General features: G+C 46.4%; 1 protein-coding gene and 1 pseudogene across 1 annotated transcript in view; both read left to right on the top strand.

Moving 5' to 3' along the window:
- Window positions 1-5293: 5293 nt before the first annotated feature.
- LOC134912490 (5S ribosomal RNA) lies at window positions 5294-5412 on the top strand (annotated as a pseudogene).
- A 5228-nt stretch (window positions 5413-10640) lies between these two features.
- LOC134910171 (sulfotransferase 6B1-like) overlaps window positions 10641-26882 on the top strand; it is a 61071-nt gene continuing 44829 nt past the window's right edge. Inside the window, exon 1 of the mRNA XM_063917896.1 lies at window positions 10641-10867. Within this exon, the coding sequence (XP_063773966.1) occupies window positions 10648-10867 (220 nt within the window). The 5' untranslated portion in view covers window positions 10641-10647. The remainder of the gene's footprint in view (window positions 10868-26882) is intronic.

The raw sequence follows: 26882 nt of genomic DNA, 5'->3' as shown, positions 1-26882 counted from the left end.
GACGGAGGAGCTGTGTCAGTGACACGGAAGCTGCCTCCTGTATATACAGAGCTGGCACTGGCTGCAGCTAGGGGGAGCTCCAGAACGCAGCTCCTCCCGGGCCCTTCCAGTTAAGCAAGCCAGCCGAGTGAAGCTCTCTGTTCATCTGTCAGGCTGCTGATAGCCAAAGGTAGGCACTGGCCTCAAGCTGCACTGTGGGGGGAAAGGTGTAGTTGGGGGTGCTGGGGGGACTTTGATAAATGTTGGAAGATAAATTTGTTTTGTGTGTGCATGTTTTAAGTGAGGTGTGTGTTTTTAAGGAAAGTAGTGTGTTCAAGTAAAAGAGGCGTGTGTGTGTGTGTGTGTGTGTGTGTAAGTGAGAGGCATGTGTGAGAGGCATGTGTGTATGTGTGTGTAAGTGAGGTGTATGTGTGTGTGAGAGGCATGTGTGTATAAGTGTGAGGCATGTGTGTATGTGTGTGAGGCATGTGTGTGTAAGTGAGAGGCATGTGTGTGTGTAAGTGAGAGGCACGTGTGTGACAGGCAAGGATTACAGGAGGCATTTGAGCATTTCTACAGGACTATGGGGGTCATTCCGACCCGTTCGCACACAGCGGTTTCTCGCTGTGGTGCCAACGGGTGCGGAATGTGCGGCGGACACTATGCGCGACATTCGCCGGGTTACGTTGCGCCTACCGACGGAAGCGGTCGCAGAGGCGACCGCTAAGAAGATTGACAGGAAAGAGGCGTGGCAAGGCGGATCCGGACCGTTGGAGACCGTTTTCGGGGAGTGGTGTGTAAAACGCAGGCGTGTCCAGGACAACGGAGGGTGGAGGTCTGACGTCAAAGCCGGGCCCATCATCGCTGGATCCATCGCACAGGGTAAGTATGTCCAGGGCTGGTCGATTTCTGGTTGAAATTTTTTTAGCTTAGCAGCTAAAATACACTCCCCCATAGGCGTAGACTAGTTGATCGCAGCAGCAGCAAAAAGTTGCTGGCTGCGATCACCTCGGAATGACCACCTATGTACAGAGCACACACCTGGTCTGGGTACACGCTACCTTACAAATATATGGAGGGGTGTCCATTTCTGAATGTGTGTGTCTGTGTGCGTGTGTGTGTGAGAGGCGTGTGTGTGTGAGGCATGTGTGTGTGTGTAAGTGAGAGGCGTGTGTTTGTGTAAGTGAGAGGCATGTGTGTGTTTAAGTGAAAGCGGCGTTTGTGTTTTTAAGTGGAGGCATGTGTGTGTGAGTGAAAGGCGTTTGTGTGTTAAAGTGAAAGCGGCGTGTGTGTATGTTTAAGTGAAAGAGGCGTGTGTGTGCTTTTAAGTGAATGAGGTGTTTGTGTGCTTTTTATATATATCGGCACACCGCTGCGCCAAAGCATCTCCATCGAGACCTGCTGAGGGAGCACTGTAGGTGTACTATAAAGGTATGCTGGTATCTGTTTTTATTGTAATGACTGACTTGGAGTGCGTCCACTTTTTATGTGTATCTATCTATATTACTATTGGGAAAGGTACCTGAGCACGCTACTACTGTTCACCCTGAGTGCCGGATAGTTACATATGGTATGTGTGTGTATATGTAGGGGGGCACCAACGTTTATCATGCCTCTGGGCAACTAAGACGAACTTACGCCACTGAGTGCTACTTACTTTCCTGGTCCTTGGCCTAGAACTGCAGCGTGGCCCTTACTTCGGTGTTAACTCCAGGGATCTTGACGTCAGATCCCCAGTGTCAAAGAGCAGCCAGGAATCCAGGGTCGGACAAAGAGTGAGAGAAGAGGAGAGGAGCGGGGATTGTGGCCCCTCCACCCCACTCTGGCCGGACTGCACTCTAGTTACTAGTATCGGAGTCTGGCGAAGTATGCCAGAGACGGGCAGTGGCGGCAGTGTCACAGGAGGGGGGGTGAGTGAGGAGGAAATCAGCTCAAGGTACGAGACTGGGGGCTCTCTTGCTGCGCCGTGCACAACTGGCCCTGCATAGTAGTGCCTTAACTAGACATGTTAGTGCTGTGTGCAAGAAACAGCATCAGCCCCCACCCCATACTTAAAATAGGACCAGTGCATGCGACAAAAATATAGGGGCATAGCTTCATGGAGATAGACATTTGCCCATAAAATTATACCAATGCATATTAAGCTGTACAATAGTCTCCATTATTCAAATTACGCCGCACTGTGGCACCACTTACACACATTACACCAGGTAGAACCCCTGTCACACATTACGCCAGGTAGAGCTCACTTTTACACAGTACGGCAGGTATTGTCCCCTTTTTACACAGTAAGGCAGGCATTGACCCCTTTTTACACATTATGGCAGACAGCGTCCCCTTTTTACACGGTACGGCAGGCATTGTCCTTTTTTTACACAGTACGGCAGACATTGCCCCTTTTTACACAGTACTGCAGACAGCGTCCCCCTTTTTACACAGTACGGCAGACAGCGTCCCCCCTTTTACACAGTACGACAGACAACATCCCCCTTTTTACACAGTACGGCAGACAGCGTCCCCTTTTTACACGGTACGGCAGGTATTGTCCCCTTTTTACACAGTACGGCAGGCATTGTCCTTTTTTTACACAGTACGGCAGACATTGTCCCCTTTTTACACAGTACCGCAGACAGCGTCCCTCTTTTTACACAGTACGGCAGACAGCACCTCCTTTTTACACAGTACGGCAGACAGCGTCCCCCTTTTTACACATGACGGCAGACAGCGTGCCCCTTTTTACACATGACGGCAGACAGCGTCCCCCTTTTTACACATTACGGCAGACAGTCCCCCTTTTTACACAGTACGGCAGACAGCGTCCCCCTTTTTACACATGACGGCAGACAGCGTGCCCCTTTTTACACATGACGGCAGACAGCGTCCCCCTTTTTACACATTACAGCAGTGTCCCCTTTTTACACATTACGGCAGACAGCGTCTCCTTTTTACACATTACGGCAGACAGCGCCCCCCTTTTTACACATTACGGCAGACAGCATCCCCTTTTTACACATTACGGCAGACATTGTCCCCTTTTTACACGGTACGACAGGTATTGTCCCCTGTCACTGGCAGCATGTCTGTGAATGGAGGGGGTGGGGGCAGGAAGCTGGGGTATGCGGGTATATAAACTGTGGGGACTGAGAAGGGTGGAGGCACAGGGGCAGCAGAGCCCGCACTCACCTCATGCTCTCATGCTTCCCCTGCCGTGCTGCTTGAAGTAGGTGGAGAGGGAGATGGGTCACCACCGCTCTGGAGTTCCACTGCTCCAACGTGGATGGCTTCAGTGGTTAAATCCCTCGGGGAGCTGCTGTCGGGTCCTCTGCATTGCTGTGGCCGGACTTGGTGCAGGCACTGCGGGGGCTCTGTCTAATTGGAAGAGTCTGGCCAGCACTGTCCCAGCATTGACTGAGGGCGGGGATGTCATCACTGGGAGACCGGGCTGCCACCTGCTGTCTCCGGCCTGGCTAAGCCCCGCCTCCATGCAGAAGTGACCAGAGAGAGGGTTGTGTCTACGTTACCTCTGAGCGGTGGGTAAGACCCACATATTACAGCCCTGCCTACATACTGTACACTTCCCTGGATCAGCGGCACCCCTCCTCTACCAGGTCTGACTGTCACTATTCGCGGGGGAGGGGCGGTTTCGTCAGACTGCGATGTGGGCTGGGGGACGGGCGGCCATGGACTAAATGTAATCTGAAAATTTACTAAATGACAGGGGGGCATGTTCCTTGGTGCCCCCCTCCCAAATCAACCTCTCTCCAATCAATCCTGACAAAGTGACAGGGGCGTGCTTTCATGTGGGCAGAAAGCACGCCCCTGTCAAAGCGGCACTTCTACTAGGTGTCGCTTACAGGGTTTTTTCAATGGGGTTTTGCTGATCAACGCTTGGCCCCGCCCCCCGCTTCCAGCCCCTTCACACTGCCATTGGGAGGCACGAGTGCGGTGCCTCCAGAACACTTTTAAACCAGTTTTTTGCAAAGATAATAATGATTAAAATATTCTAAAGGCTAAAGCAGATACTTATGACACGGAATCTGTGTCATAAGTATCTTCTTCGTATTATTTTAATCATTATGACAGGGATGGCACTGCCTCCCCTGACTGCACATCGCTGGCATGATGTCACACGCAGTCACTGCGACCAGGGCTGTGTGATGCATTTGTACTTGTGCGATCAGGCAGGAACTGACATGCGGGGCAGACTAGCCCTGTGCTGGGCGTCCCCCTGCATGACAGTGTGATTGATCGCAGATGTGCTAAATTTAGCACATCTACGATCAGGTCTGAATTAGCCCCATTATCCGTGACAGATACATTTCTGCAGTGCGGTACACTGGTATTCCACAGGAAATAACATCGGGGTGTAGAGCTGGATCTTGATCTGAGACACCAACAGGCTAAAGCTTTGACTGTTCCCAGGATGCATTGCACCGCCTCCTCTATATCCCTGCCTCCAGGCACTGGAGCTCAGTTTGTAAGTTGGTGCCTGCAGTGCCCTGAAAAGAGCTTTTCTGACAAGAAAGAAGACTTCAAGTGCCGCAGCATAGGAACTTGGTGCTATATGTCTAACTGACATATCGTGCTGCGGCTCCCTCACCTCTCCCAGCGGCGCTGTATACTCCCACTCCCTGGTTGTCGGGTTCTTACAGCGGAGGCGCTCCGGTCTCATCAGGCACACATACCGCCACTGCTCTCCAGGATCGCGTGGCCGCACGATATGGAGGAGGTAGGAGGGTCCTCCAGGTGGGACTTGCCGAAATCGCTATCCGCTGGCGTGGACACTGTGGCCATGCAGGGACCCCACTATATCCACCAGGGCAAGGAGCACAGGTCGGATTTACTAAAATCCGTTTAGTATAGGCTCCATAGTACCTGGTGGTGAAGTCCAGCAGAGGGGATAAGACTCAGACCTGTAGCCCCTCCCCCAGCCCCAGGCACCATCTACAGCAGATGTTCCCGCCCTGGAGCTACATCTCTCTTTCCCTCACTCCCTGTCAGCATTTGGGCGCCATTACACAGAGCTGCGCTGATTCTGGGACTGCTGGGCACTGTCTCCTCTGTAAAGCCTCCTGCCTCATCAGCGCTGTGCATTTACAGGACACTTAAGTATTCTACATGTCATTTAGATTTAGTTAAGAACAAGTGCAAAACTACAGGGATATTTGGTACAAGTATCCTGTGATATACATCCAGTATTTACTGTGCATTGTTATATCGGTATACATTCATAGCTTTACTTAGTATTGCTAGTATAGTGCAGTTTTATTGTTGTTTGTAATAATTTCTACATTGTACAGGTACCTTCTTGACTTTCTACAGTCATACCATGCTGGACATGCCCGATCTCGCCTTATCTTGGAAGCCAAGCAGCATTGGGCCAGGTCAATACCAGAAAGGATGACCCTCTGGGAATACCGGGTACTGTAGTACTAAGGAAGATATCTTCCGCCGATCAGCAAATCTCATTCCAGTTCAACCTTGCAATCCAATACCGTAGCTGACCCACTCTCTAGGAGTCCAGATTTATATAAGCCGGTTTCCCATCATCTCTTCTATGAATGTACAACTGTACATAACATCATAATTTCATAGAGATTATAGGAACACTTATATTTTCGCTTCTGACAAACGTCAAACATCAATACTCACTTACAAATCGGTGGGTTTCAGACAAACTTTCTGTCACCCTCTCTATACAAGTGAGTTACATATTACCATATCGTCAACATCATTTTGTTGTTTAATACTTGTTTTAACAATTATTGCTGATGTACAGCAATAATTTTATTATCCTTTCGTCTGTGATTAAAAGTTAAGTTTGATCCTATCCCACCCATAAATTACATCATCCTATTCTATCCTTCTATGAATATATAGAATTCAAGAGTGCCCCTAAGAGACATTATCTATAGTCCCCCCTTTTTTCGCCTCTTTGCGAAACAACCCTTCAACAATACATTGTATATGTGACTGTGTGTGCCAATAGCTGCTGTGTGGTTCCTATTCCGTGTATCTCACACACATGTTGCTATCCCTATATTCTGTACCCTGACGTGGGCTAAGTGCATCAGGGTCTTATATATATAGTGTTTCACAGGATATACTGTTTGGTATTTTTCTATGTGTATTTCAGTCACCTTATACCACTAAAATCCTCTGTTTGTGATCTGCATTTGCAATCACACTCCACAGGTTTTTTTTTGTCAGGTACTGTGTCTGGCTATATTGTACTGTTACGCCCTAGAACTACATTCTCTAACAATGTCTGTGTCACAGGGCGGGAGATCCATGGCTGATCCTGCATCATGCAGTGCTGATGCCGCAAACTTATCTGAGGAAAATATTCCAGCTGAGGGTATTGGGGGTTTTCTATCCCTCGGTCAGCCTGCAGCACCGGTGGCACACCAAGATCCACCTTGGGCTGCTTTTTCTAATTTACATTAGTAATAATACTTGCGCCCCCTGTGGGACCTCCTGTGCCTGTACAATCACATATTGTCCCTGTTGAAAATAAACCATGGGTGGATTCTCTGTCGACTCAGTTACAGCAGTTAAATCAGTCCTTGGTTAAACAAAAGCCTGACCTTCGCCCCCCTAGGACCGAAGGGTCATCTAAGTGGGCCATTTCTTCCTCACAATCCACGCATGTTTTGGATACTTCATCCGATGAAGATGGTGTATATGCTGACCCATCAGACACTGATGCAGATGCTTCTGATGGCAAATCTACAACACAGCTGGATGTTTCTGACCTTTTGGAGGCTATCAAACTGATTCTTCAGATCGATAATGAAACTGAACCTCCAGATACGTCTAAGAAACCTGATAAGTTCAAACGTCAGATGGTTACTAAATTAGTTTTGCCACATTCTGACCATTTAGTTGACATATGTCAGGAATCCTGGGAATCTCCAGGAAAGAAATTCTCCCTGTCTAAAAAGATGCTAGCTCATTATCCCCTCGCTGCAGAGTTAAGTAAAATTTGGGAAACACCACCTCCGGTGGACTCACGTGTTGCACGTTTGGTGGTGTCTTCTGATCTGCCTGTCACTACCGTCACCTCTCTGAAGGAACCGACAGATAAGTGTGTTGAGGGTTGCTTGAAGTCTATTTACACCCTTGCGGGTGCTGTGCATAGACCTACTATAGCGGCTTCTTGGGCTGCAAAAGCTATTGAAACCTGGCTTCAAGAAGTTGAAGCGGAGCTACCTTCTAATTTTTCTGATAATGCCAGACAGTGCCTCTGATGCCGGTGTGCTGGCAGCCAAAGTGTCTACTACGTCCATTCTGGCTTGCCGGATTCTGTGGTTGAGGTCCTGATCTGTGGATCTGGACTCTAAAAAGAGCTTGGAGGTGATCCCTTTTAAGGGAAACATCCTTTTTGGGGAAGATCTGAACAAGATTGTTGCTGACTTAGCATCTGCTAAAACTGTATGTCAGCCGAGTACTAATCCTTCGGCTCCGAAGGCTAAAAGTACCTGCTTTTGTTCCTTTTGACCTCCAAGTAAAGCAAAGAGTCAGGCATAACCGAAACAGGCTCGCACTTCCAAAACCTCTAAGCACAAACCTAAACATTCCTGGGCTGCCCATCAGCCTGCTTCCAAACCGGACAAGCCTGCTGAATGACGGGGCGTGCCTCCCCTTGGGGGACCCCAGGGTGGGAGGCCGACTTCTGCGGTTCGCCCAGGTATGGTTACAGACCACTTCAGATGCCTGGGTGAGGGAAGTCATCACTCACGGATAAGCTGTCTCTTTCAGGAAATGTCCCCCTCACCAGTTTTGCGCGACTAATATCCCTTCGGATCCATTAAAAGCAAAAACTCTACATTTGGTGGTACAATCCATCCTGGACACAGGAGTGATAGTGCCGGTGCCTCTGGCGCAGAGAGGCAGGGGGTACTATTCAATGCTGTTCCTAGTTCCGAAGCCGAATGGAACCTCACGGCCCAAGTCTTTGAACAAATTTGTAAAGGTTTCCAAATTCAGTATGGAAACTCTTCGCTCTATTGTTCTGGCCTTGGAGCCCAAGGACTATATGGTATCCCTGGACATTCAGGATGCTTACTTACATACAGTATACCTTTTGTCATGTCGCATCAGCAATATCTGCGGTTTGCTATTGGCAACCTACATTATCAATTCCAGGCCTTGCCTTTTGGACTGACCACGGCTCTGCAAATCTTCACCAAGTTCATGGCGGTTATGACGGCCCTTCTACACAGTCAGGGTATCAGGATCCTGCTGTATCTGGATGACTTGTTGATCCTGGCAAAATCCCCAGAGGTTCTACTCCATCATCTGGAGCTGATGGTCCAATTCCTGCAAGCCCACGGGTGCCTCATCAACTGGAAGAAATCCTCGCTGGTTCCTGTTCAGAGCATGGTACACCTGGGGCCGTTACTTGACACACCCAACCAACGGTTGTTCTTGTCTCCGGAGAAGTTCCTGAAACTTCAGGACAGGATACGATGCTTCCTCTCTCGCCCTCATGTATCGATACACTCGGCGATGCAAGTACTAGGCCTCATGGTGTCGGCTTTCGACATGGTAGAGCAGGGATGGGGAACCTTCGGTCCTCCAGCTGTTGTTGAACTACACATACTAGCATGCCATGCTACAGTTTTGCTATTTGGCCATGCTAAAACTGTTGCAAGGCATGCTGGGATATGTAGTTCAACAGCAGCTGGAGGGCCGAAGGTTCCCCATCCCTGTGGTAGAGTATGCTCAATTTCATTCTCGCCCTCTGCAGAGGTTAATCCTTTCCAAGTGGGACGACCTGCCTCACCGGATCAGGTCTCAACTGATTTCCTTGACTCCGGAAGTTCGTCTGTCTCTGAGCTGGTTGCTTCAGGACCAACGATTGAGCAGGGGTCTTCCCTTCTGGATCTCCAACTGGGTCCTCCTAACAACAGACGCCAGTCTGCGGGGTTGGGGTGCGGTGTTGGAGCAACACTCTCTTCAGGGTCGATGGACCAGGGAGGAATCGCTCCTTCCGATAAACATTCTGGAGTTGCGGGCAGCGTTCAATGCTCTGAAACTGGCCCTGCATCTGGTACAGAGCAGGCCTGTTCAGGTACAGTCGGACAACGCCACCACGGTGGCGTACATAAATCATCAAGGCAGCACTCAAAGCCGCATGGCAGTGATGGAGATTGTGGTTCCGACCTTTATCTCTCCTGGTTTGTCCTCCAAAGAACAGTCTTTGGATGTGGTATGGGCTCTCCTTATATATGTGAAGAGCACCGCCTCTCTTAGGAGATCTGATTCTCTTTGTCCTTTTTGGTTTTCACAAACGTGACTGGCCTGCAAATAAGCAGACCTTGGCCAGATTGATTAGAATGGTGATTGCACAAGCTTATGTACAGACTGGACTTCCAGCTCCTGCTACTATCAAGGCCCATTCTACTCGGTCTGTTGGACCTTCTTGGGTGGCCCGCTGTGGCGCGTCCCTAGAACAATTGTGCAAGGCGGCTATGTGCTCCTCAGTGAACACGTTCATCAGGTTCTATGCCTTTGATACTTCTGCCTCCCAGGATGCATCCTTTGGACGCCGGGTTCTTGTGTTTACTACAGTGCGTCCCCTCCCATGAGGAACTGCTTTAGGACATACCCGATGTTATTCCCTGTGGAATAACAGTGTACCCCGCTACAGAAAAGGAAATTTATGGTAAGACTTACCATTGTTAACTCTCTTTCTGCGAAGTACACTGGATTACACAGGGTGCCCACACTGACGCACTTAGCTTCTTTGGGTTTGTATGGCATTAGCTGCTGGTACCTTCTCCTGTCGTGAGAATGTGGTTATATGTGGCTACTACTACTACTGTCGTCTCTTTTACCTGCTACTGCATTGGACTGGTTAACAAATTGAACTCCAGTGCCTGGAGGCGTGGATATAGAGGAGGCGGAGCAATGCATCCTGGGAACAGTCAAAGCTTTAGCCTGTTGGTGCCTCCGATCAAGATCCAACTCTACACCCCGATGTTATTCCCTGTGGAATCCAGTGTACCTCGCAGAAATAGATTTAACATGGTAAGTCTTACCATAAATCTCCTTTTTTCTCACTGCCTCCAGTTAGAAAAAATGTGTGAAAAAGTCCATAGTTTGGGCACTTTAGACGCCAAATCAAGAGCTGTCAGGCGCAATAACTACTGTACAGATGCCAGGTAGGGGCGTACGGCATAATTGAATTGCCCCATTGTGTCTTGAAAATGTTAAGGAGACTTAATCGGAACGGCAGACAGCAACTTCAGTCAAACTTTTATACAAAATAATCGTGCATAGGAGACCACACATAGGTTGAACCCGATGGACAATTGTCTTTTTCCAACCTTAGATACTATGTTACTATGTTACTATGTAACTTAGCAAACTACAAAGACGTAGTAACTGCAGTTATTTATTCATCAACACATAATAAAAATTAGTTCTTCAATAATACATAATACAATTTTCATTCTTCTTATTAGATGTATTTTTTCTTTTTCTTGCAATCATTTCTCTGTCAGTATACTGATGTAATGACCAGGTAATAAGCAGGGATTTCTGCAGGTGGATGTGTGTAAGGAATGAGCAACATGTGTAAACACTGCCCTCCCAGTGCCTTAGTGTATAAAAGGACGTGTTTGCAAATGTTCTGAGTTCACACTTTTAAACTGCAGGAACATGTCTGGCTCTGAGGGACAAGGCAAAACCAAGTATGACTTCACTGAAGAAATAAAAAAAATAACTGAAGAGGCTAGCAAGAAGACTCCAGAGGAACTGAAATTTACTTACAAGGGTATTCTCTACCCGAGCACACTCTGTAGCGAGGGCACATTTAAAGCACTGGAGTCTTTGGAAGGCAGAGAAGATGATGTACTTATTGTAACTTATCCCAAATGTGGTAAGTAGGGGAAACAATTACAAGGTGTAACTATCATAAGTGCGGGTGCTATGGGACATTTTCTCTGTCATACTGCTGCTCTGCTGAGCTCAGTCACTACTGTTACCAAAATGCTTTTTTTTTTATTATGCAGCCTTACACATGCAGTTCTGCATAAGGAGCCTAATTCAGACCTGATTGCTAGGCTGCGTTTTTGTACAGCCTGCAATCAGATCTAAACTGCATATGCGTATGCACCGCAATGAGCAGGCACGTCGCATGGGTACAAAGCGGATCGCCGCTCAGCGATGGGTTTGTGCAAAGGATCCATTCGCATGGGCGATTGCAAGGAGACTGACAGGAGGAAGCAGTTTTTGGGTGGCAACTGACCGTTTTCTGGGGGTGGTTGGAAAAACGCAGGCGTGTCCAAGCGTTTGCAGGGCTGATGTGATCGCAGCGGCTGAGTAAGTCCTGGGCTACTCAGAGACTGCACAAGATCTGTTTGTACAGCTCTGCTACACGTGCGATCGCACACTTGCACAGCTAATATACACTCCCCCTGTAGGTGGTGACTATCTGATCGCAGCAGTGCAAAAATCGCCTTCTAGCAATCAGGTCTGAATTAGCTGCAATGTACCATACAAATCCATTTGGCTATCTCTCTACCAAATATGCGTTGTTCAAGGGGGTCCTGGTGGCGTTGGTGCCACGCTAATAACTAGGACTAGGAGAAGATGGTGACCTCCCACTATTCTTGTTTTGTATGCAATAATGCTTTTCTATATATCTGTTCATGAAGACTGGGGGAGCGACAGTACAAACACTCTTATAGTGGGAATATTTCTTCATAATTACGTTTTAAATTTCTAAAAATAATCATATTGTTAAAATATAATTGAAAAAAATGTATTAATTATGGAAGTAGCAGCGGCTGACATGCAAGCACTGGCGTAACTACTGCCACCGCCGCCACTGATTGCGGCTGTTTTGGGAAGAAGCCGGAGGGGCAGGAGGGCACAGCGCGTGCCTCTCCTGTGTGTCCCTCCTAGGTCTCCGGTGGCAGCGGCGTGTCTGTTAAATGAAGTGCCGGTTCGTGAGCTCTGATTGGCTTATGAACCGGCACTTCATTTGACAGACGCCGCTGGAGACACAGGAGGGATACACAGGAGAGGTGCACACTGTGCTCTTCCGGCTTCTTCCAAAACTCACGGCAGCCCGGGGAGCCCGGGGAGGGTGTGTAAATGGCACCTTGGGGGGGGGGGGGGGGGGGGCATATTTGGCATTGGGGGTATATGTGTACCTGGCACTGGGGTGGGGGCATATTTGGCACTGGGGGTATATGTGTACCTGGCACGAGGGGGCATATGTTGCACTGGGGGTATATGTGTACCTGGCATGGGGGGGCATATTTGGCACTGGGGGTATATGTGTACCTGGCATGGGGGGGCACTGGGGGTATATGTGTACCTGACACGGAAGGGCATATTTGGCACTGGGGATATATGTGTACCTGGCACGGGGGGGGGGGGGATATTTGGCACAGGGGGTATATGTGTACCTGGCACTGGGGCGGCATATTTGGCACTGGGGGTATGTGTGTAGCTGGCACTGGGGGGCATATGGGGCACTGGGGGCATATGTGTATCTGGCACTGTGGGGGAATATCTGGCACTGGGGGCATATGTGGCACTGGGAGCACAACCCTAGCAACAAGCATTACCCCCTGGTTACAAGCACAACACCCAGATCATGAAATCCCTGGCAACAAGCATTACCCCCTGGAAAATGGTTTGTTTTGGAATATTACTGGCGCTTCAATTGACACGGTGGCAGCCTCTTTACTTCACGATTTGACTTATCCCAATTTAGTGAAAAATTATTCTGGTGAAAAATATGGAAGTTGTGAAGAAGATGGCGCTACTGTGTCTGTGAGGATGGAAAAAATAGTGGAAAGAGGAACCCAGAGGTATACTTATCTCTATAACTGGGGGTTTTTCTTCCCAGATGTGGCTCCTTCTCTGGATCTTAGGGTATGTTCACATGGATATGAGACACATGGAAAAAATGAAGGGAAAACACATGTGTAGAATTGTTTTTGATTGATGTTCTTTGTGTATAAATTTAAGGTAACACTTTTCAGCTTATACAAAACGTGAATAAATTCTGGGGACTATTTTTGGAGTAATTTTTAGGTTAGGAGATCTATCTGATGACAGCGGTGGAATATGTGCGTACCTCACTTACACAGTGAGGAATGAGTAGAAGCACATCAAGGTATCTTTTATGTAGCACATTCAATCTTTCATATGAAAAAGTGTGAATATGATGTCCAACCACAGCGTACCTCACTTACTCAGTGAGAGGAAAATTAAATGCATATAGCAGTTTCTTTATCTCAATAGTGGAAGCACATCAAGGTATAATTCTTTCTCTGTTGTAAACAATATGAATATGGCTGCTAATTACAGCGTACCTCACTTACTCAGTGAGAGGACGGTAGATGTATATAGCGGTTTCTTTGTCATATGTAATAAGGCGTACCATTACTCACAGTGGAACGTATGTGGATCCTCATATCATGGTATCTTTGCATCAACCACACCGGTAACACAATATAAAAACCAGCAAAAGAATTTATTATACAAGCAAGTAAAAAATGATAAAAATGTGTAAAAAATTCCAGCATTGAGCAGGGGAGGTGTGCAGATCTGACAGGGGGACCCTCTGTTTGGAGAGCAAAGTTCCGGTTCCTTGCTCTGGGTCGAATTTTAAATGAATTTAAAGTGGGGTCTTACCTTCTCAGAAGAGCACATAGAGTCCACCTGCACCAAGGCCTCCTTAGTAATTTTTTACACATTTTTATCATTTTTTACTTGCTTGCATAATAAATTCAGGAACCTGCAGTCTGCTCGGGATTTCCCCGACGTGCTTCGGGAAAAGGTCGAGCAGGAGGTTCGCCTGGGGAGAATGGCGGGCCCCTTTGCGCTGCCGCCTGTCGAGGATTTGATTATTTCCCCTGTGGGGGTCGTGCCCAAAAAGGCTCCGGGTAAGTTCCAGGTCATTCAACATTTGTCTTATCCATCTGGGTCCTCGGTGAACGATGCATTTTCGCCGGAATATTGTTCGGTGGTGTATCAGTCCTTTGAGGATGCTTTGGACATGGTTCGGGGCTGTGGCCCTGGGGCCCTCATGGCTAAACTGGATGTTGAATCGGATTTTCGCTTGCTCCCCTTTGCACCCGGAGTCGTTTCGATTCATGGGTTTCCGCGTCAGGGAGGAATACTTTGTAGACAAGTGTCTGCCTATGGGGTGTTCCGTTTCGTGTGCATTTTTCGAAAAGTTCAGCCTTTTTACATTGGTGTGTGGAGTTTTCTTGCGGAGGTAGCATGATTGCACATTACCTGGATGATTTTTTGTGCGTGGGGCCCGCGGGTTCTCCTCGCTGTGGTTTCCTGCTGTTTTCGCTGCGTGCCTTGATGGGGCATTTTGGCGTCCCTGTGGCCGAGGACAAGACGGTCCCTGTCCTGTTTGTCCTTTTTAGGTATCGAGATCGATACGGTCGCGGGGGCTTGCCGGCTGCCTCAGGACAAGGTTGCGAAGCTTCGGGAGTCCATTGCGCAGTGCTCGGAGCGGCGTAAGGTGACGTTGCGGGAGGCTCAATCCGTCCTAGGCCTGTTGAACTTTGCCTGTCGGGTGATTCCCATGGGCCGGGTTTTTTGTCGGAAGTTGGAACGGTCTACGGCTGGGGTGTCCAGGCCGCACCTTTTTGTCCATTTCTTGGCTGAGATTAGGCGGGACCTCGCTATGTGGGTTTCGTTTCTGGCGGATTTCAATGGTGTGCTGATCTGGATGGCCCTGCTCATTGACAGTTTCGACAAGCAGTTGTTTACGGATGCGGCGGGCTCGTCGGGGTTCGGTTGTTACTTAGACGAGTCTTGGTCGCGGGAGGGGCCGACCGGAGACCTGTTGTCGCTGGAGCTTTTTCCCATCATGGTAGCCTTGGAGGTTTGGGGAGAGCGCCTTCGCGATCGCAGTATTCTCTTCCGCTGCGATAACTTAGGGGTCGTGCACGCGGTTAACAACCAAAGAGCTAAGGCCCTCCGGGTGTTGTCGCGACTCGTGCTGACTTGTATGCGCAGCAATATTCTGTTTAGGGCTCAACACGTCCCCGGGGTTGATAATGGGATCGCCGATGCATTGTCCAGGGGGCAGTGGGATAGGTTCCGTTTGCTGGCCCCGGAGGCTGATTCGGCAGGTTTGCCCTGCCCTTCTTATGTTTGGCAGGTCATCATGGCGGATTGGAAGGGCTAGCAGAGCTGTCTTTGGCTCCGTCCACTCTCGCTGGATACCGTCGGGCTTGGAAGGAGTGGGAAGACTTTTCCCGTGACCAAGGGCCTAAAGGTACCAGGGGTCAGAGCTTGTTTCTAGACTTCGTTTGGCAACTCTTCGTAACGGGGAGATCGAGGGCCGTGGTGTCTCGATACCTCGCCGGGATATCCTTTGATTCTAAATTGAAGGGTATGCCGGATTTTACGAAGGGTTTCCTGCTGGCAAGGGCGCTTAGAGTTTGGGCGCGCTCGGCACCGGTCCCTCCTGATAGTCGGCGCCCTATTGATGCGTCCCTGCTTTCTTCCCTCTTGGTGGCGGGGGTGGCGGACTCCCGTTTTGAAGCACTCCTGTTTCAGCTGGCTTTTTCTATGGATTTCCATGGCGCGTTCAGGGTTTCTGAGCTGGTTGCGGCTTCTAAGAAGTCTGAGGCCATGATGCGGCGCACGGATGTTGTCGTGGGTGGGGGGTCCATGCTGTGCAGGCTGCGCTGCTCCTAAACTGATCAGATGGGTAGAGGTCATTGGATCTCTTTGGCACCATCGGGTGGTGAGGACTGTTGTCCGGTGGCGTTGGCTAGTCGGTATGCGGAGGTCAGGCCCTTGTCTGAGGGGTCTTGGCTGCTACACTTTACGATGGGTCGCCATTGACGAAGTACCAATTTACATGGATGATGCGGCGCTGCCTGTCCAGTTTGGGCCTCTCCCCTCGGGACTTTAGTTCACATTCCTTTAGAATCGGGGCCGCCATTTCCGCAGCATCTGCAGGGCGCGCTGTGGACGAAATTAATGCTTTGGGCCGCTGGAAGTCGGCGGCTTATAAGCGTTACATTCGGCCCGCTGTTGCGTAAGCGAGTTTGTTGCTACTAACATGTTGTTCGTTTACTGCGTTATGTGTTTCAGTTCAGTGTGTTCGTGCTGTTTTGTTTGTCTCCCCTGTCCTCCCTACTCGGATGGATAGCTACTCGCCACTGCTGGCAGTGGGGGTCTGGAGTGCTTCGCAATTTTTTGCCTGAACTGACGAACTAATTTGGCTTAATTTATTCAATTCGGCTAATTGGCATCTAATTACAAGTTCCTCAGCAGGTTTTTACGTTTCACCTCCAGCCGAGTTATTCTGTGTTCCCCCCAAACCCCCCCCCCAGCTCTAACCCCTCCCTTTTTTTTTGTTATTTTGGTTTTTCCTTTTGTGTCTTTCTGTTGCTTCGATTGGCCTGAAGCTTGTTCAAGAGGAAAGTTATAGTCCTCTATTCAAATTTTTTCTATTTGGCAGATCCTCGTTCTGATAGTTGGTTCCTGTTCTGGGCTGGGTTTGGTTTTACCTCACATATTCACATTTGTTTATCTGTTTTTTCCCCCTTTAGGTTGGCGGGTGGATGTGTGTGATGTGTGGGTGATTGGCCATTCCTATGTTTATTGGGCAGCCAAATTTTTGGCTACGGAAGGGGCTCCTTGCTTTGTGGGCTCGGATGATGTGCGGTGGATAGCTGTGCGTGGTATGCTTTGGCATGACCTGAAAGCGAAGCTTATGGAGCAGGTTCGGCGGTTTGGCATCCCCAAACTGTTGGTGATTCACTTAGGAGGGAACGACCTAGGTAGGAGGAAGGCAGTGAATCTTCGATTGCCCATTATTCAGGATCTGCAAGTGATTTCTGATGCTTGGCCAGGCTGTAAGCTTATCTGGTCTTGTATGGTGCCGCGGTTGTGTTGGCGTGGAGTGGTGGATGGTCGAGCGATCGATGTGGCTCGCCAGAAGGTGAATGCCGCGGTGGCTAAGTTTGTGGTGGCCCATGGCGGTGCTGTGGTTTGGCATCAGCGATCAAGTTTCGGCACTTCTACTTGTTTAGACCGGATGGTGTGCACTTGACAGGACAGGGACTATGTTTTTGGAGGATCTGTTTTCGGTGGTTGGTTCGGTAGGTTAGGGGTATGGTGGCGGTGCGTAGTTCTGTAGAACAGAACTTCGCTGTTGGCGGGAAAGAACGGCAAATTAACATTTGTTGGATTAAAGAGTGAATTGGAGGTCATTTGGTTGTTGATTTTAGGTGCGCTCTCCTTCGCTGACTGGGGTTACATCTGCTGGACCGCCTTCACGGGTGGCAGCCTCATCACCTTCACGGGTGGGTAGTCAGGATGGAGGTTGAGCGGATACCTATTTGTTTGTTGGAAGGTTTACGTCAGTTCTGTGTTATAAGATAGTTATCTATGGGATAGGGTTGTTTAGCCGTTCTTTCTGGCCACCATACTTTAGTTAAATTATTCACAGTTAATAGTTCACTTAAATAAATAGCTAACAATTTCTGCCAAATTCAAGTCTCCGTGTCTTTATTTATTATAGTTAAGTGTTAAGATGTTATGGTTTATGTTACGGACAATCCTCAGACTATATGAGGTTTATGATAAGAAAAGTAAATACACTAAGTTTAAAATGTATTAGCAGCAACAAAACACTCATTGTGGAGAGGTCAAACTTCTTTTGGCATATTGCTATTATGAAGCAAACAGTACCCAATCTGTAAGTGCAGATCCTATGGTTAAAGTAGCATCAGAAATGGATTAATATACTCAGCAGAACTATATCATTAGAACTAGATTAATAAAAGCATGAAATGATACACCATACATGTATATTTCCTGGACTTTTGATTTATTTATTTATTTATAATCCATACTGTCCATCTAAGGCTGAATTTGTCAGCTGTCCAGGCGAAACAGTTAGTAGCCATAAAACACAATCTTCACTTACAATTACTTGATCTAGTAAAAGATACAGTACTGTCCCACTAGATAATGCTTTAGAACACAATCCATCTTAAAGGCATATAATTCAACACTTGTCCTTCCTTTATTCAATTCTACATTATAAATGCAAGTGGCGTTTCTATAACTGGTATAGTTTGTGTAATACAAGGAGGCCCTACACCACACATCTTATGTGGTGGTATGGCAAAAGTATGCACACACCAGCGGAATGTGTCTTGACACATTTAACAGTCCAGTGGCTTAACCAGTGGTGTGGTTTATTAAGAATAGTAGGTACAGCCATACTAAGCATGAAGCAGCGCTTTCAGCAGAGAGGTATTGTAGCAGGTCACTACGTACATGTAATCCATATTGGTGCAGGGTTGCTTGAACAGTAGTAAAAGCAGCTACATGGATGGAACTCTATTGAGCCAAGGGGGAGACATCTTTCTTTGTTCCACTATGTTACTCTACATAGTAACAAGGTGGCGCCGTGTATGTGCAGCACTATCTACAGCAGCCATCTTAGTAAGGGAATGAAGCTTCCCTGGAGGAACTAACAAACATTCAAATAATTCTTTCTTGAAGCAACCTGTAAGAAAGGTGAGGTTAAAGACATAGCAAATGGCTTTGGTGTGGCCTTCATGGTAGTTTCATCAGCAAGTGTCCCCTCAGTGACAGCATGGACCATGGCAACAGTCACTTAACTCAAATCTTTGGACTGCTGTCACTGTCACAATTATGTGTTTTTGCACATGTGACTTTAAGTGTTACAAAATCTCTTTTCCGATCTAAGATTTCTACTCACATCAGTCAGTTTTTGACTTTGGCTTCTGGATATCTTAAGGTTCACTAAATGTGATGTTTGCAAATTCCTCATAACTTCTCTTATGTGGTTTGCCAAAATTTAATCTTGCAGAAGATCTTTTCTGTAGTTGAACTTCCACACTGGTATTCTCTGGTTCAGATAAATCTCCAGCTACTGGCATGTCTAGTGACACATACAGATGTGCCCACATTCATCTTACCCGCAAATGGGTCACAGATGCGAATATGCTGCAATTGTGACTATTTATGGCAGGCTGTGGCACGTTGATGGGAGTGTACACATCATGCGATCCTATGAATCGTGGGTGCATGCACAGTGCCCGCGCACATCTGTTGGCACACTAACCACAGTAAATGAGTTGCATTTGCCATGATTAGACTGTAAGATGTGCAAGGATCTGTACTTGTAATACATGTCAAAGTGTAGATTTTCTGTAACTTGCACTTTTTCTTTGAATTTAACGTCTCTTGACTTAACAAGTTTTCTGGTATTTGAATTCCACAAGCTGAAGCCTTTACTTTCACGGCAATAGCCATGCATATTGCACTTTACTGATTTTGAATCCAGCTTGCATCTTCTTTTTTTGTGTACTAATTTATTATCCTTTATTTATATTGCACCACAAATGTTCTGCAGCTCCTAACAAAGTACATAAACACAAGAAAACAGCGAATTACAAGACATAGCAAAAACATTACTGCATCAGGTGTCATAGTACTCAAATAAGCAGCAAGGTGACAGAAACCAATAGTTAAGTGCAACTGAAGGAAGCATGGAGTAGATGATAGTATTGGTATGGAAGCCAAAGTGCACAAGGTAAGAGGATCCTGCTTGTCAGAGCTTACATTCAGGGGAGGGGCACATAAACAGGGGTGACACATGGGTAGACAGTGAACAAGGGTCAGAGGGTTAGACTGAGAAATTGCTGGGTTTAGCGAAGTGGGTCTTGAGAGCCTGTTTGAAGTTTTGTAGAGAGGTGGACAATCCGATAAAGAGCGGAAGAGAATTTCAAAGGTAGAAAGCACCATGGGCAAAATCTTGGAGGCAGGATTGAGAGAAAGTAATCAGTTAGTTGGCAGGAGAGGTGACATTCATTTGAAGAACTAGAAGGGTGGGCGGCAGTCTGAAGGAAGATGAGGTCAGAGATGTAAAAGAGGCAAAAATGGGTGAAGTCTGTAAGTGTGAGAAAACTGAATAGAGTTCAGAATGGGAAGGGAAGCCAATGTAGGGCTTGTAGGAGAGGGGAGGTACACATAGTATGTTTGGAAAGGATGATGACCCAGCCAGCAGTTTGGAGGACAGATTGGAGTGTAGAGGTTAACATCAGGGGGACCGGCTAGGAGGAGGTTACAGTAGTGCAATCTGGAGATGACCAATGAGTGGATGAGGGTCTAAGTAGAATCTAGGGTGAGAAAGGGTCTGATTCTGGAAATATTTTTGAGATGCACATAGGCAGTACTTCCAAATGTTTTCAGATATTTAACATGTGGTTTTCTCTTTGACCACGCTTCAAAAAGTGTTATGTATTTTAGGACAACTGTAGGAGAATGCTTTTTGTAGAGGTCTGCTTTGGCATACCATTTTGCTCAGGAGGACAGGCATTGGTCGATTGATACTCTACTCCATATTGTCTCATGCTTTCTTTGTTCCATTTCTCTGACACATTCTCTACCATTATCAGATCTCAGGTTTTTGAGTCTGTGACCTGATTTTGTACAAGTTTTTCATAATCTGTAATCTTTTTCACCACTTCAGATTTCTCTCTGATGCTATGTGTGTCATTCTTTTGAAGTCATCTTTGAACATCACAAAGTATTTATATCCACTGCCAGACTTTACTTCCATTGGACTACACACATCTGAAAGTACTATCTCGTGGTTTTGTAGCTCTGCTTGTTGATTTTGGAAACAGCTGACAACTGTTTCCTTAATATGCAGCTCTCAAAATCGGGGTTCTCTGTCACTGACATTCCTGTAACCATCCCACTCTACAGCTTTTGAAAACTGTCATATCCAAAGTAGATAAATCTTCTATACTAGAGTTTCAAAGACTGACTCTTTTGTCATTAATGCATAGCAGTGTTGTGTATCAAGGACATACAATTGCTGACACCTTGTGTCTGTATCGTTAACTGTCCCACTCCTGTTTCTCATAATTCACTTTCCTTTAGCAAAATGATCTATGTGGCCTCTTTGTTGTAGAACACTGATGGCTATAAGATTTGTTCCCATCTCTGGTACACAAAACATATTTTGGGTTTCTGTAACTTTTGTTCTTGTTCTAATTTTTAAGCATGCTTTTATAGTCCTTACTTTTGTATCTGATAGCACTTTTTTTCCCAATCCCTTTGATTGTAATATAGTTACACTCCATTAACTTGGTGAACCACTTAGCTGAAATGCTTTGTGCCTGAATCAATACACAAACAATGCTGTTGGGGCTATCTGTAACACTCAGGACTGACTCATCTTTGCAGATGCATTTCTGACTTTGCAAAGGATTCACATTTTCTGTTCGAAGTCAATTGATTTGTGACTTATCTTGTAACAGTTACTACACTTGAACTTTCAGAATTTATCACTCTTTGATTGCAATGCAATTGACAGGGTACAGGTTCCTGGAACTGTAATGGATTTTGCTCTAACTGTCTTTTGTTAACTTTGCTGTCACAACGTGAAAACTAGTAAGTCACACTCTGGTATTAAATTCTGCAGCATGGCTGTAGCTATTTCTTCATCATCATTACTCCAAAAGATTTTAATTGCTGGTTGACAGACATCCTCCTGTCTATATAATCACTCATACTTCTGCATTTAAATAACTTTGTATTGTATAATGCATGTCCCAAATGTATTCCTCTTATGAGACCCCCATCCTGATATGTTTCATGCAGTGCTGACCACATGTTTTTAGTTGACATCTCCTCATGAATTATGGAGTATACATGTTGCTCCACTCTTAAGCATATGGTGCCCATGGCTCTCACTACATAGTCTGGACTTCTACCATTTTACTATTACCAGGATCTACTGTTCCCTTTTATGCTTTAGTTGCATTTCAATAGCAAACTTCCATGTAGTATAATACTTTGTACCCTTTAGTTTTATAAACCCTATTATGGGTGCATCTTCTTTTTGTGTGCTTGTGACAGACAAATCAGGCTCTGTACTGAGACTGTATGCTTAACCACTCTTTGCTTCTGTTGATTAGTGTGTTAGTGAACTGGAAGATGCTGTGACCGGATAGGATTTAGGGGACTATTTACTAAATTTTCCAGATATATGGCCTAATTCATGTTTCTAAGCAAAGGCCAATTATCATCCAACAGAGCGATTATCGGCAGACTGTGCATGCAGCAATTGCAATGCATACGTGCAAAGATGCCTCTGTAAACTCGTTTGCAATGAGGATTTCAAGGAAAAGTGATCTGCCATCAGCTGCGATCATGTATGTAGAGAAACATGTCGCCATCAGGCCAGTCTGCATATCCATAGGGCTACCCTTAGCTTTCAATGTTCCCGCGTTCTTGCATATAGGCTACGAATGTGTACGCAATTGCGATTGAGCTTGTGATATCTCCAGTAGGTGTCTCTGTTTATTCCAGGGCAGCAGCTTCACTTGCTTAGATTAGCAGCTCTATAGCCTGAAAATCACAATTGCAATGGATATCCACAAATTTACAGCATCCCTTGAATGTATCAAGAAGGGGACTGAAGCAAGTATCTCTTATATCTGCTGTGGTCCCTAGTTTTTGCACACAATAGCAGCCCCGTAGATTTCTATTGGGGACTACTTTTATGCCAAACTGATCAAGCTCCGGAAAGCATTGGCCTGGGCAGCTAACACCTTCGCCAGATGGCATTAGCAGCTATAATCTATGAGCTACAGATTGCTAGAGTTACTAGGAGAGGGATCCTTCCCCAAAACTCTTCAATAGACCTTGCATGCACAGTAACACTGACGGAGAAGTGAGCCCCTTTCCCTGTGGTTGTTTTTTTTATCTGGGCGATAATTAATTTCTTATTGCCATGAATAGTAGCTATAATAAGTTATAATTATTGGGACTAGGGCCTGATATCTAATAAATATGTCCCTTAGAGAGGACCCAAGATCACAGTATACTGTAGATTACCTATGACTGTTGCCGTCTTCTGAAAACGGTGTACTGCTCGAACCTGGTGTTTTGCATAAATGGGGTGGCTGCCCACTTACCATCCACATTTTGTCAGAGGTTACTTACTAGGATTTGGACTGCGTGTTGGAAGAACTGCTCGATTTGAGGCTGCTGATAGTCAGCGGCCATAGTGTTATTGGCACCCAGAGGTATGTGAGTACTGGTGGAGATGTATGCTATTTGTTGTATATACACTTATATAATATACACTTATTGTTTAAATTGCCATGGACAATATTGTGCTTTAATAAGAGCAGCTTCTGACAACTTTAACTATTATCTAATTTGGCACTTTATTGTTCATAAAGATTTGAACTCTTTTGCCTACCAAACTATCATCCTCAGCCAGGGTTTGGCATAGTGTCTTACAGATTTACTTTAATTGAACTTTGGATTTATTGCTAGTTTTTTATTATGGAAAAGTTTTGCTTTTATATTGATTTGGACTTTGTACCAACAGCGCTCACCAAACTCTGTTCTCTTTTTTGAGGATTGACAGGTGTCTAACTCATACTTGCCTACATTTGAAAAAGAATTGCAGGGGGGATGCAGTTAAATTTCCGGCGGTCAGGATATCTATGCTGGAATCCCAACTGCTGACAACAATGCCGCCAGCCAGTCCTGGCTCACGGGGGCTATTCCGACTCGTGGGAATAGAACCTGTGGCGAGCCACCGAGCCCGCAGCGCGGTGAGCACAGTGAGCCCACAAGGGGACTCTGCGCTCGCCCTGCTGCTGGCATACTGACACCAGGATGCCGTTGTCTGTATACTGACCGCTGGCATCCTGACCGCCGGTATTTCATACTGATCCCGTTCAGGGGTATTGTGAAAACAACACTTATGAGTGTGGCATTAAAGTGGAGGTACACTGTCTGAGAAGCGTGTCCATAAAATTTACTAATATCCAAATGTAAATGAGCCCCTAAGCAGTTATAGTTTGGCACATACAGTATATATATTCTCTAGTGTTCATGAGTACCCCTATTTGAAACTGCATGTAGCCATAGGGATCATTGGCCCTCATTACAAGTTGATCGTTTGCTGCCATTTTTCGCAGTGCTGCGATCAGGTTACTACTGCGCAAGCGTATGCACCGCAATGCGCACGCGCGTTGTACGGATAAAAATAGCATCGTTGCTGTGCAAGGCTCCTAGCGACAAATCCATTCGCACAACCGATCGCAAGGAGATTAACAGGAAGAAGGCGTTTATGGGTGTCAACTGACCGTTTTCTGGGAGTGGTAGGGAAAACGCAGGCGTGTCCAGGTGTTTGCAGTGTGGGTGTCTGGCGCCAATTCCGGGACCGGACCGGCTGAAGTGATTGCAAGGGCTGAGTAAGTTCAGACCTACTCAGAAACGGCAAAAAATTTTTTCGTCCCGCTCGGCTGCACATGCAATCGCACACTTACAAAGCGAAAATACACTCCCCCGTGGGCGGTGACTATCTGATCGCTGCTCTGAAAAAAATAGCTAGCGAGCGATCAACCCGGAATGAGGGCCCTTGTGCCTTATAATAACCAATGCAGGGAATTGATCCTATTTTACTTTTTATATCTCAGATTTATTTTCTCCCGAGTATGTAACAGCTACATGTGGGTAAGGTGCAATCATGGCGCCCCCCTGACATTCAGTGAGAATTGGCAAGTATGGCACAACTTACCCATCCTTTTGGATGAGCTATTATTTAATATCTTTTACTGTAACCTTTTGATCGAGCTATGGCCCTCATTCCGAGTTGTTCGCTCGCTAGCCGCTTTTCGCAGCAGTGCACACGCTAAGCCGCCGCCCTCTGGGAGTGTATCTTAGCTTAGCAGAATTGCGAACAAAAGATTAGCAAAATTGCGAATAGACATTTCTTAGCAGTTTCTGAGTAGCTCGAGACTTACTCTGCCACTGCGATCAGTTCAGTCAGTTTCGTTCCTGGTTTGACGTCACAAACACACCCAGCGTTCGCCCAGACACTCCCCCGTTTCTCCAGCCACTCCCGCGTTTTTCCCAGAAACGGCAGCGTTTTTTCACACACACCCATAAAACGGCCAGTTTCCGCCCAGAAACACCCACTTCCTGTCAATCACACTCCGATCACCAGAACGAAGAAAAAACCTTGTAATGCCGTGAGTAAAATACCAAACTTCTTAGCAAATTTACTTGCCGCAGTACAAACACTGCGCATGCGCAGTTTGCGGAAAATCGCTGCGATGCGATGAAAAATAACGAGCGAACAACTCGGAATGAGGGCCTATATTTTTACTGTTTTGCATGCTTGTAAATTCATCTTTGGATGTATTTTTGAGATAGGAAAAATATTACATTTAGTAACCTAATTTGCAATATTTTTGAGTAGTTTCATAAAGTTTATTAGAATAGTCACTAGTAGTAGATAATAAATATTGAGTGTTAAATGAATATAGTATAAATAATTATATAGAAGAAGCCAAAGGATGGATCTTTGTTAAAATGTTAACTCATGAAAAGAAATTGTCTACCCATACAAAAAAGGATATTTTATAAATAAATACTAGATACTGTAGGAAAAGTTCAAGATTACACCAAAGCTGCTGCTCTCTTCACGGGATGCGGTCAAGATGCCGCCAGACGGAATCCCGGCGGTCGAAATACCGACGCCGGAATCCCGACTGCAACAATCCCGACCGCCACAATCTTGACATATTCTCCCTCCGTGGGTGTCCACGACACCATAGAGGGAGAATATAATAGTGTGCCGAGCGTAGCGAGGCACCATGCCCGCAGCGTGACGAGCGAAGCGAGCCCGCAAGGGGCTGCGTTCCGCTCGCCACCCCTGTTGGGATTGTGTGGTCGGGATTCCGGCGTCGGTATTTCGACCGCCGGGATTCCGGACGGCGGCATTTAGTACTGATCCCCTCTTCACATCCTTTGTGTTTATAGCAAAGTGCTGGATTCAGAACTGAGGTTTTTATTTATGAATGTCAGGGTTATTGTCTGTCACCGCAGTTTATACTGTACAAGCTGTATTAATACTGTACAAGCTGTACATAGCTGCAGTATCAGGAATCCTGTACACTGCTAAATTAGGCTGGGTACAAACTAGACAGATATGTCGGTGGACCTGCTGCCTTGCCGAACGAGCTGCTGATCCAGGTAAGTATACACACTTACCAGAAATATCAAACCATCGATGATTGGACATCGCGACCCATGCTACTCTATATTTTCATGGCAGCTGCTCCCCTCTGCATCTATAGGGTGGCCACAAGGAAGGTGAGGGGCTGCTTTCTGACATTTTCCCTGCGGCTACTAATCTCAGCCGTGGGGTGTGGGGGGGAGCTGCTGGGCTGCGTGCAGGTCCACAGCACACTCTAAGCACTAACAACACTAGTAATCAAAACAATTATAATAAACTACAATGTAACATGGAGTAAAATTGAGGATATATAAAAAAAAAAACTGTAAAGGGGAAGAGTTGGAACAAGAAAAGAGATGTGCCAGGACAGGAAAGGAAGAGTCAGGATTAAATATTAAATCGCCCCCTTGAAAAAACAGTCTAGATCACAGGTTCTCAAACTCGATCCTCACACGGTTCATGTTTTGCAGGTCTCCTGTAGATTTTTAAAATGTGACAATTGGTGATACACAGTGCAGCTGCTGGGTGGCATGGAAAACGTGAACCGTGTGGGGTCCTGAGGACCAAATTTGAGAACCACTGGTCTAGATCAACCCCTGCTTTGTGAACAGCAGCTGCTGGAAGATTTTCTTCCAGCAGCTGCACAGTAAGCATTTCTGACTGTGATTGGTTGCACCAGGCAAGTTGTTAAACAGGGAGAAGTTCTATCTCCCTTTAATCAATATACCCCTTAGTAAAATGAGCTTTAACTTTAGCAATGGGATATTCCTATTGCTAAGTTACAGTATGTTTTTCCACTAGATACATACACTACAAAGAATTCATCTTGCGAGTATATTTGATGGCCCCCAAAGTGTATTAA

The sequence above is a fragment of the Pseudophryne corroboree genome, chromosome 4, assembly GCF_028390025.1.
Source record: "Pseudophryne corroboree isolate aPseCor3 chromosome 4, aPseCor3.hap2, whole genome shotgun sequence".
NCBI classification, from domain to species: Eukaryota; Metazoa; Chordata; class Amphibia; order Anura; family Myobatrachidae; genus Pseudophryne; species Pseudophryne corroboree.
This window is presented reverse-complemented; position numbering and strand designations above follow the sequence as displayed.